The following is an 11,980-nucleotide window of genomic DNA, read 5'->3' as shown; positions in this document are numbered from 1 at the left end:
GAATTGAGCACGCCTAGCAGTTCGATTTTACTCCCTCGTGGTCGCCGGGGGTGTTCAAAGTCTACGCGCGCTTCAGTCGCGTTTCACTTCGTTCGAAACGACTTTCGAAGCGGTCGTGAATCGGTTTTGCGCGCGAACTTTGAACACCCCTATTCTGTGAAGTAGATACTAGTCTCTTTCAGAGACCTGATAATGGTTCGGCAGGGAGCTCCAACCCCTGACATCACTGTGTTTACCAGGATTCACATCGGCACATTGGGCGGTCAAATATAATGCATTATAATGCACCGTCGGGCATTTATAATGCGTTATAATGCGATTTTTAGTGATTTTTGAGTTTATAATGCAAGATAACGGACCGGATCGCATTATATTGCATTTTAATGCAATATAATCTCCGTCCCTTTTTGCCGATGCAGCTCACATCTGGCAAGTGTTCACTTGTATCAAAACAGTGCCGACAGGTCTGGGTCAGCTCTATATCTTCGTCAGAATATGTATAAGGCTACGGAAAAGCCAAGGGAATTAACACTTTGTCGGGTTTAGGGATATTCTTCACCACACGGAACTTGGACGGGCTGAATGACGCCTTCTCCTACCTAGGCAGACATGTGCTCACTTTATTTCCCAACAATACCCTGTTCTTGCAGCTTCTGAAGCTCCGTCTCGCTAAGTCCCAGCTCTCCACAGAGCACCTCATGATTGTGCTGACCAAGGTCTGGACCCGCCCAGCGCGTACTCGTGTCGATGCCCTCGAGCACAGGCGCGACCCGGGGCATCTTGACCATCCACCCGCTCTTCCTCTGTTCATCGCCGACCCACACCTCCTCAACGAGGCCGCGGGCCTCCGTGTGCGGGTTCCCGACGACCTCCTTGACGCTGAACACACGCCCACAGGGCACGCTCGCTACGCGCAGGACGTCCTCGACCTCCTCGGCGGTGCGCGTGCGCGTGTACGCGCTGATGGCGTCTTCAATCTCGGCCTGCCGCGCGACGCGGTGGTGGTTCTGCGCGTAGTCGGGCCCGGTCAGATCTGCGCGCCCGATAGCGGTCATGAGCCGGGTGTACATCGAGTCTGCGTTCGCGCCGATGACGACGAAGGACGGCTGGGACGGGTTCGTGGGCGAGGGTAGGCACGGGTAGGCGTTTGTCGGTACGATGCCCGTCACGGACGAGCCTGAAGGGCCGCGGATCTGAGGACACGTTTAGTGCGTCGAATAGCGTAACGAAAGCACGAGCTTTACCTTTCCCTTTCTGTCGTATTCCGGAATAACGCCCTCCATAAGGTTGACCATGCTGAACTGGAGTTGAGTTGTGTTTAGATGATTAAAAAAAATGAGGGGCATACCTCTCAAATATACTAACATCGACCGTCTGTCCCCCAGCCTGGCCTTTCGCTCGCTTGGCGTTTCTACCCAGCAGGGCGAGCACCGTTCCGAAGGCAGCGTGTAACCCTGCGACTGAGTCCCCTAGGCTGATATTTGGCCGGATAGGCGGACCAAACAGCGCACCAGTCTCAGGGTCTGGCTGACCGTTGATATAGCGAAAGCCGGATTCAGCCTCGCAGACTGAAGCGTAGCCCGGGCGCGAGGACCACGGGCCAGTTTGTCCGTAGCCGCTCACGCGAGTGAGGATGAGGTCCGGGTTAGAGCGGCGAAGGTCGCCTGGCCCAAGACCCCATTTTTCCAAGGCTAAGGAGTAGATATCAGCGTCGAATGGAGGAACAAAGGTGGAGGACGCACTGCCCGGTTTGAAGTTCTCAATGAGAACGTCACTGTTTGCGGCCAGCCTGCGGACCAACCTGCATGACATTTAGTGTGATAACGGAAAAGAATTGGCTCAGCGACTCACTCCCGCCCTTCTTCCTTGCGCATATCGATTGTTACACTCTTTTTGTTGCGGGCGATGCTTCTCCACCAAGGACTCACGCCATCCACGTCTAGCTCTCGCCAGACACGAAGCGGATCGCCCACGTTTGGTGGTTCAACTTTGATTACTTCCGCGCCAAAATGACTGGCGATTCGGCGTGTCGTTGAGTTTACCGGTAGATAATTCCCTGTGAAAACGGCTCACCCGAGGAGCTGACCACAGAATGGTCCCGCAATGACTTGGCCTATCTCCAAGACGCGGACCCCGGAAAGCGGCAAGTCTGCTTTCTGCCCTGAAACGACTTGTGAATCTACTTGGGCGGAAGACATGCTAATTGTATTGTAATTGTATCAATTGCCCTAAATAAATGCTTCGCAACCCAGAGTCTGAGTCCACTGACCTTCGCAGGAACAATCCAGATCTGCTATGATGCTGATGCTGTACGCCATGCTTTGGAAGCAATATCAGAGTGTTCCTCAATAGAAAGCCGGCTTGACTCATAAGACACAGATGCAAGGGCAGCAAGCTCAGAAGGTGTGAACTCAGCCGCGGGAGTCAACTTCATCCAAGTACTTACAGGTCTGCCGCACGGCTGCGGTTCGGCTGAGCTTCGTGGCGGCGGACCGACAGATCCGCTACTTTTCCCCGGCGTTCGATATAGTATTGACTACAGCGGCCTAGCCGGAAACAAGGTGCGTTCCCGTGCGAGATATCGTGTGACTGGTAGTCTTAAACCCCGACTCGAGCCGAGCACTTGCTTCAAATATCCACCCCCTTTTCGTCATCAGACATGGCTTCAGATAACCCGCAGGTTCTTCAAGCTCGCTCAAATTAATTTATATTCGGAACTAGCATATACGAAAGGGAGAGTATGCGTCGGGAGGTACCAGGCCTATGCTGAAAGTGGGACGCCGCTGGCATACCGTCGCCTGGAAAGGAAATCCGAGGAAGTGTTGGCTGATGGCGTCTTGGGAAAGTTAGACCTGTTCCCTGTTCTCAACGCCCACGACAACGCCCACGACCCCCACGACGAGCGACGCCCAATCCTGCTTTTTCGACAGACTATCCGCCCATTTGCGACGCTTTGTGCCCATTTGATTCGACGCCATCTGTTTGCCTGACGGTTGCGCGGCGCCATTTCCAGGACATCTTTCTGGAAGCACTGCCCGCCGTCGGCCTTATTGTCCTCCGCTCTGGGGAGGTGCGGGAAACCTGGACGTCCACACTGCACACCCCGCTACCTTCCCCGAGTCGTCAGTTCTACAACCCGCGCCACTCGTCGGATAGAACCCCGGAAGACGGTTCATGAGTACCGCATCTCCCACCGCCTATCTTCTGTGGGCGATACTTTCTGTGCTAGTGCGTCATTCCCCTTGCTTCCAAGCAGCCTGTGTGCTTCTAGCTCGACGTGCTGGCTAACCACTTGTTACCATATGCTCGTCTCCCTCTGTTTATCCGCCGTTATTCCCGACCCCGCGTGCCTAACTCTTGCGTCAATGCGCGATCGCACTCACCCACACAGTTTCTTGGCTTCTTGATCTACCATATATGGAGCTACGACAAGTTTAGATGCCTCCATTGGTCCTCGGGACGTCAACCGGGGGCGTTCAAGCGTATCATGACGGTGAGGCCCTGTCTGTGAGCCACGCTTCTCGCCATTCAAACTGAGACCCTGCGATAGTATTCCTATCTAGGTTCAGTGCCATTATTTGTGATATACAGTATAGCGACGACTGCCATCAAATTCAGAGAAGGTACATCTAGTTCTTAGATATGTTCAGGTATATATCCTCACTGAGCATGACCAGGTTGGGTGGTCCTCCCCAACGGCTCCGGTACGTGAAGAGCATCTAAGATGAATGCAGAGTATATGACATCGTCGTCTGTCTCCTGCAACAGTCATTCCGAAACCTCTTGATCTCTATGCGCCGGTTAATCATCACTGGATTCTGCCCTTGGGGTTCGTGTTTAGCTTTGCTTGGGGCCTTGAACTGTAAGTGGCATTTCTGTGAGTTCCTCTCTAGGTCAGCCTCTGAGTACTCTCCGATATGCGCAGGATTACGCATCTGGAAGGTGAGATTCGCATACATCCGGTGTTTAACCTTCACTTCTCTTATCAATTTCAATGTCCTATGACTCTATATATCCTGTGCTAGAACTTGCTTTCTGGCTTTATCTCCTCCATCAGAATCCGGATAAGGCGGAGTGGTTCGAGAGCTGGGAATACCGCATGTGGTACATGGGTGCGTTTACTCAAACTGCACGAGTGCGTTAACCTAAATCATGCTTCTTACAGGTAGCATGGTTGCCTTTATCGGGATGCCCTTAACGGCTCTGGTTGCAAGAAGAGACGTGGTGACTGTATGCACCTTCTCGCTCACTATTCCGTGTCGCTGATGGTTGTCTATATCGCTGCATTTTTACCCCGGCTTCTCCGGCATTTCATTGCTCTTAGCTCGACGCGTACATCTTCCTTGCTGGCAGCTCTGGATCAACTGGCACAACGGTTCTATTTTTGTATGTTCTCTGGGCATTCCCGAAATTCCTGAAGCATGTGAAAGCGGAGGGTGCAGACCCTACAGTCGTCGTCCGGCTGGCGACTTTTTATGCGCTCAATGTAAGCGAGGACCCATTCAGCGTGCGATTAGGCGCAATTTAACTGCCTGAAACAGCTTGCTCGAGTCGTTTTCCGGTTCCTCTTCACTATACCGCTTCTCATTGTGGCAATCGATGGCATTGTAGGGGATTCCCACCCAATAAACCGCAGCGTGTAAGTCGTCCTCATCAAGATATGACAACTTATCGGATGCCCTTGCTCATACTCTTCTCAGGTTCTGGACAGGTAGGCTGAATCTGACCGCGTATATCCGGGACTTCAATCGCCGACATGTTCTCTAGACTTCTTGCTCATGATGGCTGGAATCGGCTGCTTCGTGTCCACTACGATTACCCTGCTGGTAAGTCCGCATCTTGAGCATTCACAGCTTAGGGACAGTGCTCAATCTAGACCAACTCTTCCACATCTGTGGCATGCCTTTAATTCCTATAATAGATTTTCTTCCCTCGATCTGTCATAAGCGAAGCAGGATACAAACCGAAGCTACCCACATCCGTCGGCTCAGGCTCACCGAAGAGCATGCCTCCTTCTCCGACTTCTGCCGTGAATCGATCTCTAAATTTCTCGAATTTCGGCCATCTCTCGTCTGACTTCTCGCCGGTGGATTCGCGACATCAGTTTTATCCGACGGAGTCGCAATTACGCGAACACGAAGAACTAGACGAGAACTACGGATACGAGGATGATGATGCGCCACCATACGCCAGCAATGAAGGTCATGTCTCCCAGGACCAAGCACAGGTTGAGACGTCCGGTACCCTGTACCGTCTGCAGCACGCATATCCGGATCAAGCAGCGTATCAACGTCAGCCTTTCCCTCACTCCTTGTCGAGCCCATACATTCCTGCTGCTGGGGCGCTCTCACCACCACCGCCACCATCGCCGGAGGCGTACCACCTGGCAGGAGCAGCCCCGGCGCCGCCGTCGTCGACGCCTCCACCGGCACCTGGGCGCGTGCCAATGAAACGTCATTCGAGACGGCGATCGAACTTGAATCAGCCCGCTTCGCAGGCGGAGATGCAGCGGCATTCATTGGGGCACGTGCACCGTTTCGGCGACGGACACCCTCAAGTACACGGAGCGCTGGGCTTCTCGCTGCCAGATGACGGGCGGAGCACGCCGAGTCTGGTGAAGAAGTCGAGCGGCGTGCTCGAGCAAACGTTCGAGGTGCCGATGCCGATGGCCGCTGCCACGACGTCCCGCCGTCCGGGCCGCGATTCGCACAAGCGGCAGTCGTCGAGCTTGCACCCGTATGTCATGACGTTCACGTCTCCCATCGGTAAGTGCCTGCGTGTCGTCGGTGAACTGGAAATGAGCCGAACGATGCATTGTATAGATCTTGCCGACCTGAATGCGGCTGAGACGCGCGAACAGTCGCGAACGATGCCATGATTCTCTCGGCCCTCACGCCGAAAGCCCGAAAGCGCCTTTCTCTGCGACTATTTCTTCTCTATACCCCCGTTCAACATACCCTCGCATGGTCGAGATGTACTACTAGTCAAGGACACAGCCTAATATCCATGCCGTGGTAGTGATGTGAACATCATCGACCTAAATGGCGATCATCAAAAATATCTTTTGCCGGTGTAGTTTGGTATTTCACTTGAAAATTCTTGCTCTCTTGTTCTTTTATGGATTTGTACTTGTACCTTGCTGTACCATGTAGTGTTGGTGTATTTCTATCTCATCACCCATCGCTCGCACGCTGTCTGGTGAGAAATCAGTCATTTGATGTGCAGCCCGGTATAGCAATACGTTTGAGTAAAGTAGTACATTCTGCGACTATCCCTTTTATTTTTATTCTCAGATGATCCTGATCTGGTGAGACGCAGTCTTCTCGTCGTCCTCGTCGAAGATGTTGACGTCCCACTTGGGGTCCGCCTCGGTGCAGTACCGGAAGGGCACGTTGAATCGCACGTGATTGTTCTTGCCGATCGAGGTGACGGAGTCGTAGTCCTCTTGTGTGAGCTTCACTTGCAGGAAGTTGGAGATGATGCGGTCTGCAGGGTCTTGGTAAGCGCGAGCTCTTCAACACAAATGTGGGCGCGGCACACCTTTCTGCACAGACTTAGGAATGACCGAGCACCCGTCGAACGTGCCCCACGAGACAAGCACCTGCGCGGACGTCACACCAAGGCGGTCCGCAATTGCCTTGACCTCATCATACTCGACGAGCTTCTTCTTGCCGATAATGTTGTTCCCGAGAGGGCTGTAGGACGTGATGTGGATGTTGCGCTCCTTGCACCACGCGACGAGTTCGAACTGCGGGTTGAGCGGGTGCCGCTCGATTTGGTTCATCGTCGGCCAGACGCCCGTCGCGTCGTAGATGCCCTGGATGCACTTAATGCTGCAGTTCGAGACGCCGACTGCCTTGACCTTGCCCGTTGCTGGAAGCTTCAACATCGCCTTCCACGTCTCGGCCAGCGGAGGTCCATCGGCGACCAACATCTCGTCCTTCTCGGGGTGCGGCGAGAAGAATTTGCCCGGCGGAAAGGTGACAGGCCAGTGGATCACTGCGAAGGTTGAATGATTCTACAGCACTCCATAAGCTAGTCTGGCCGCTTACGGTAGAGGTCAACGTAGTCCAATCCGAGCTGACTCAGAGTCTCGTCAAGCTCTTTCTCGACGTTCTCCGGGGCATGGTTGTGGTTCCAGAGCTTGGAAGTAATGAAAAGCTCCTCGCGTTTCACGACAGAGGGGATGACGCGCTTGAGAGCAGCACCAACTTCCTCCTGGTTATAGTAGATCATCGCACAGTCGATGTGCCTGTAGCCATGACGGACGGCGATCTCAACCTGCGGGGGTGTGCTCGATAAGCTAAGGGTCATCGGCGCAGAGATCACTACGTACAGCGTTCTCGACCTCGCCGTGCTTCGAGAGCCAGGTGCCCAACCCAATCTGTGGGAGCTTCTGGCCAGTCGAGAGCGTGATGATATTTCCGAAGGACATCCTGTGCAGCGCAGCGCGGGGTCGACTTCTGGGGCAGAAACGGTGTGCAGGAGATCTCTCAGGAGAGGAAAGGGATCGTCTGCCCCGTCCGTGTGCTTTCCGCTCTTATAGTCTCGGTCCTCCTGAGTATTGTCATACCGCCCCCGACGAGCGTTCGGACCGGACGCGGACCGCAGCAGTCCGCAAAATATTATTTGCGTGGCGAACGAAAGCGCGTACGCCCAGGCTCCAGGGCCTGCGATCCCGGATGCGCCGCTAATTGTAGTCATGTGAACGGTGTCCGGAGAAAGGGATAAAATGCGCGAGCGCGGTACATCCGCGACGCGTCGCCGATCACTTGATGGTAGCGCGCGTCGACGACAAGGGGCCCTGTTGCGGGTGCTGGAAATGGAACGGTACCGCCTGGACTGTTGGCCGACGCGTGAAAGAGTTTTTCTGTGCCTGGACTTGATCGAAACCGAATCGACCACCTGAGCTATTTGACAGCAGTTTACCTCTGGTTAGGCTCGGACATCCCCGTGCCGTTTCATACTCCGCCCGCCCGAGGGGCGTGCTTCGAAGAAGCGGCTGGGAGAACCTGTCAGGATTTTGGCGGGTGCCCTTCGGCGCTTAACACTTAGCAAAATCACGAAAGCGCTCTCTCTCGAAAATCATTCGTCGCACGGCAGTCGCCCATAGATTGGAATAGATATAGATGAATGATTGTTAGATACACCTTGCGAGATGTAGAAAATGGATACAGAACACGGATCCACAATAGCCTCATGAATACAGCACAGAAACTCACAGTCTCTGATCCCAGATTAGCATGTCGAACAGTGTAAGGGGGCTAGTAACGTCATTGTAAGCATAGGGATGAAGTCATGAATGAAGTGAAAGCTTACCATCTATGCACCAAAGTCAGTCGCCATCATGTTCATCATCCTTGTCGCTATCAGTGTCGTCATCGTTGTCGTCGAAGGCATCCATATCGAGCACCACGTCGTCCGCATTATTGAGGCTGAACCAGTGTTCTTGGTCTTCGTGTTCACCAGCCACATTGTCTCCTGCACCATCAGACTCATCTTCAGAGCCCGACGCCTCTGCTGTGTCTTCTCTGTGACTGTCGTCATTGTCATCCTCGAGCGTTTCGTTATCAATCTCAGCATCCGCGTCTTCAGCCGTACCTTGATTACGTGCGTCTTGAGAGTCGCTGGCAGTTGCTGTAGTTGCCATCGCACTCCCAGTGGATGTTCCGGGGTCGAGTCTGTCAGCAGGGACAGATATATACAGCTCACCCACCAAGGGCTTCGAGCGAATACTCGACTGAAGCTCACGAAAGAGCCTGTTGTACTCCTGAAGAGGTTCTTGAAGGCCTCTGATCTCATCCGCAACTACGTTCAGAACTTCGCCATTTTCTGAATTGATACAGCGGCCCTCATCAATAGTGTAGACACCATGCTGATCGAGGGACGCCATTAGCCGGTCGATATCGCGCTGAAGATTGGGGCTCGTGTGCTTGCTGCCTTGATGAGAAACAAAAGTTGCATGCACCTGCTTTGCAAGCTCGCGAAGGATGTGGACACATGGTGCAATCATTGCAAGCCACTGCCATGATGCGTTGCTACCTCGTGCTCGGTAGATTGCCTGTAAGATTCGGTTGGTCAGTTACCAATAGCCTTGATGAAGGATGCCTTGCCTTGATCCAATAATTCAAGTGCTCCTGCATTAGGTCAACTTTGACCCACGAGTTATCTCTACCTGTTGGATTAACAAGCCAGTTCTCCATGACAATTTTGCTTAACAGAGTACATGTCAGATTATAGACCATAAAAAGTCTGCTCGTGTACATACCAAAGCTCCTCAGGCCATACTGACATCAGATGGTGCACTAGATGCATCATCTCGTGTGCATACTTTGGACGTCCCATCCCACGGTAGACTGACGCAAGCATTCAGAGTGCCAGACATACTCGCCCAGAGTCGCCGGCCTTGATAGCGTCTGTAAACTTGCGCAACAGGAGTGCATCGCGCATGTAGAGCACAGCGTTCTCGAAGACCATGTCACCTTTGGTTGATCGATGAACGTTATCCGCACTGATACCGGTAGGCTCTGCTGCTGGTCTCTGTAACTCCTCGTGCTTCCGAGACTGTCGTAGAGCATAGACCACCATAGGATTTGCATATTGCTCCCAGATCTGTTGAGCATAACCTTGCAGCTTAGTGAAGGGTACATTGGCCTCAGCAAAGTCGTCAAGCGCAGAGTGGCCGGAGACAAGCAGAAGGCAGTGAAATACGCGTGCATAAAGCGAGACAAAGACCAGATCACGACACGTCCGGAAGGGAGGAAGGGATGAAAGGACTATTGGCTTCCTTTGCAGAACATGGTTGTGAAATGCAAGAGAACCTGGATCGCTGATGCTCTGTGTGCTGTAGTGGGTCTCCATGAAACCGTGCATTAGCGCCATTTTGTAGTGGAAGAGGCCCGGTACTGAAATCACCCAGAGCATTGAGTTTGATAGGCTGTCATGACCAGCTCGAGTCTCAATGATAGATTGTATACGTGCTACAGAGAGCTGATCGCTGGCGATGAGCCTGATAATGGAACCAGACTGCGGAGAGTCCACAGGCTTATCAACCTCGCAGAAAATGTTTTCTACCACTTTGGCGTTGCCTCTGGTTGTAGACTCGTTGATAGGAACAGCAGGGAGGGGGTAAATCTGAGTCTTGTGACGCTCTATCTTGCTGTCGGTCACAGGAGTTGCCACGGGGATCTCATCTGCGTACTTGGCAAAGCAGTCACCTCCAAAAAGAGCCAGAATATGCAGAATTGTGTGCTCAAAGCGAGAGTTGATAACTTCGTTCTCCTCAGCAGTTAGGTGAATGTCAGACAAAGCAAGGGGTCGAGCTGAGAGCGTATGAGACAGGAGAGAAGAAGTCTGTAGGTGCTCGAGTTTTGCGTTCCAGAGCAGGAAGGCTGTCGAACATGTCCCATTCTCTTGCGAGTCTTTCTGTCCCATGACTTCCTCGGCAATCCTAAAGCGCATGTTGATATTGTTGTAGACGAACGCGAGCAAGTCCAAGAGAGCCTCTGAGCGCGTGGCGCTGCGACACACGTCTGAGAGACGCCTCAGCAATCCCAGCTTGCTCTTGCCCTTCTCCTTCTGTATGCGCTTGCCAGCTGCTTCTGTGTTTGCAGGTCCAGAATGACTCGTTGCCTCCAGTTCATCACTACCCATACTTGTCTCCATGGCCTCCAGTGATGCTTGTATATCACTTAGGGACGTGTGGTACTTCGACTTGCCAGTCAGGCTTGAATAGCTCAGTGAGAGCCCAAAATGCGAGAGTACAGTTAGAAGTTGCCGGTGGGCACCTTTGACACACCCAAATAGGCCCAAGAGTGCTTTCACATAGTCGTTGCGCCTGCTACGTTCACCCAGACACATCAGAGCTGCAGTCATGATTGTCTAGTGGTATATAAATTGGTCAAGATACGCATTGCTGAATGATTATACCTCATACTCACAGTCTCTTTTTGCTTCCTAGATGATTCAACCATGGTCTTCTTCTGCCGTGCCGTAGTGCAAACAGCCTCGAGGATTGCTGTGAGTATCAGACAGAGAATCTGAAGCTTGTCCTGAACTGATATAAAACTGAATCCCAAGGTAAAGTTTTTGTCAATCTTGACTTTGTCGGTGCGCAGAAACCCGTCATGTCGAATCAAGTCGCCTTCATTGCTAACGAGCTTGGAGGTGTAGGCTGTGGCCCATGCCTTCATCGTGTTGCGACCAGAGCTGGAAGCGGCCCAGAAATCGAGGACTTGCTCTACACAACCTTCGACAGAGAAGAACCCACGGTAACGGCGTGTACCTTCCCAATTGAACGGGTTGGAAATGTGCAGTATGAAGTCCCCAAAGGTGCAGTGCTCTTTGTCCAAGGTCTGTAGAACCTTCTTTATCATTTTCCGCTTCCGCTCCCCTTCCTCTTTTCTGAACTCTAGCTCCTCTCTCTCCTTCTTCCTTCTTTCCTTTTGTTGACGGGACTCACGACGCTCCTCACAGGTTGCCCCATGAATAGGTGAGCTTGGTACAAAGCTTGTACCAGTGCCCGGTTCATCAGGCAGCTCCGAGTGCAAATGCTCAGGGGTACTCAGCTGAGGAAGAGGCGGCAGAATTGTCATTTGGTTTAACCATGAGAATGGTGCAGTTACACCTGGACGGCATTCGTGCTGAGGTGGTGGTGAGAACACTGCGGTGCGCAGCGAAAGTGTTGAGAGGCTGGAGAGTGACTGAGACCTCCGAATTCTAGGTGTTACAGGCCAAAACAGATTGACGTCTACATCCTCTACACCCGAGACGTGACAAAAGATGGCAGGACTTGGAGTACCAGCGAGACTGGAGTGGGCAGATGCTTCAGAGTCTGCCGGTGCATCGGATAGGGGTGAAGACAGCATCTTGAACATCAAACAAGCTAGTAAATAGGTATGTAAACTTTCAAATGACAGTTTTTATATGCGCTAACCAGATGTCTAGCTTTGGTGCTTGGTACGGAAGAGTGCAAGAGTGA

General features: G+C 52.6%; 4 protein-coding genes across 4 annotated transcripts; 1 reads left to right on the top strand and 3 right to left on the bottom strand.

Annotated features, from left to right (window-relative positions):
- Window positions 1–431: 431 nt before the first annotated feature.
- PHACADRAFT_125618 (uncharacterized protein) lies at window positions 432–2,209 on the bottom strand. Its single transcript, XM_007398321.1, has 6 exons — window positions 2,074–2,209; window positions 1,852–2,013; window positions 1,743–1,801; window positions 1,349–1,691; window positions 1,245–1,296; window positions 432–1,193 (listed from the first exon to the last, which is right to left on the bottom strand). Exons 1-6 carry the CDS (start codon window positions 2,196–2,198, stop codon window positions 621–623), a joined length of 1,314 nt encoding a protein of 437 aa, XP_007398383.1. The 5' UTR covers window positions 2,199–2,209; the 3' UTR covers window positions 432–620.
- A 684-nt stretch (window positions 2,210–2,893) lies between these two features.
- Window positions 2,894–6,166, top strand: PHACADRAFT_260186 (uncharacterized protein). Its single transcript, XM_007398320.1, has 14 exons — window positions 2,894–3,228; window positions 3,392–3,493; window positions 3,551–3,623; window positions 3,678–3,704; window positions 3,769–3,862; window positions 3,926–3,942; window positions 4,026–4,112; window positions 4,166–4,230; window positions 4,325–4,486; window positions 4,542–4,639; window positions 4,701–4,711; window positions 4,768–4,826; window positions 4,922–5,765; window positions 5,823–6,166. The coding sequence occupies exons 1-14, from the start codon at window positions 3,175–3,177 to the stop codon at window positions 5,876–5,878; spliced, it is 1,749 nt and encodes a 582-aa protein (XP_007398382.1). The 5' UTR covers window positions 2,894–3,174; the 3' UTR covers window positions 5,879–6,166.
- Window positions 6,167–6,195: 29 nt separating this feature from the next.
- Window positions 6,196–7,497, bottom strand: PHACADRAFT_260185 (uncharacterized protein). The gene is made up of 4 exons (XM_007398319.1): window positions 7,337–7,497; window positions 7,053–7,281; window positions 6,541–6,999; window positions 6,196–6,486 (listed from the first exon to the last, which is right to left on the bottom strand). The coding sequence occupies exons 1-4, from the start codon at window positions 7,433–7,435 to the stop codon at window positions 6,290–6,292; spliced, it is 984 nt and encodes a 327-aa protein (XP_007398381.1). The 5' UTR covers window positions 7,436–7,497; the 3' UTR covers window positions 6,196–6,289.
- Window positions 7,498–8,335: 838 nt separating this feature from the next.
- Window positions 8,336–11,867, bottom strand: PHACADRAFT_164003 (uncharacterized protein; the record flags this gene model as incomplete). Its single annotated transcript, XM_007398318.1, has 5 exons — window positions 8,336–9,061; window positions 9,114–9,213; window positions 9,269–9,356; window positions 9,384–10,881; window positions 10,941–11,867. 5 exons carry the CDS (start codon window positions 11,865–11,867, stop codon window positions 8,336–8,338), a joined length of 3,339 nt encoding a protein of 1,112 aa, XP_007398380.1.
- Between the last annotated feature and the right edge of the window lie 113 nt (window positions 11,868–11,980).

The sequence above is a fragment of the Phanerochaete carnosa genome (assembly GCF_000300595.1).
Source record: "Phanerochaete carnosa HHB-10118-sp unplaced genomic scaffold PHACAscaffold_7, whole genome shotgun sequence".
NCBI classification, from domain to species: domain Eukaryota; kingdom Fungi; phylum Basidiomycota; class Agaricomycetes; order Polyporales; family Phanerochaetaceae; genus Phanerochaete; species Phanerochaete carnosa.
This window is presented reverse-complemented; position numbering and strand designations above follow the sequence as displayed.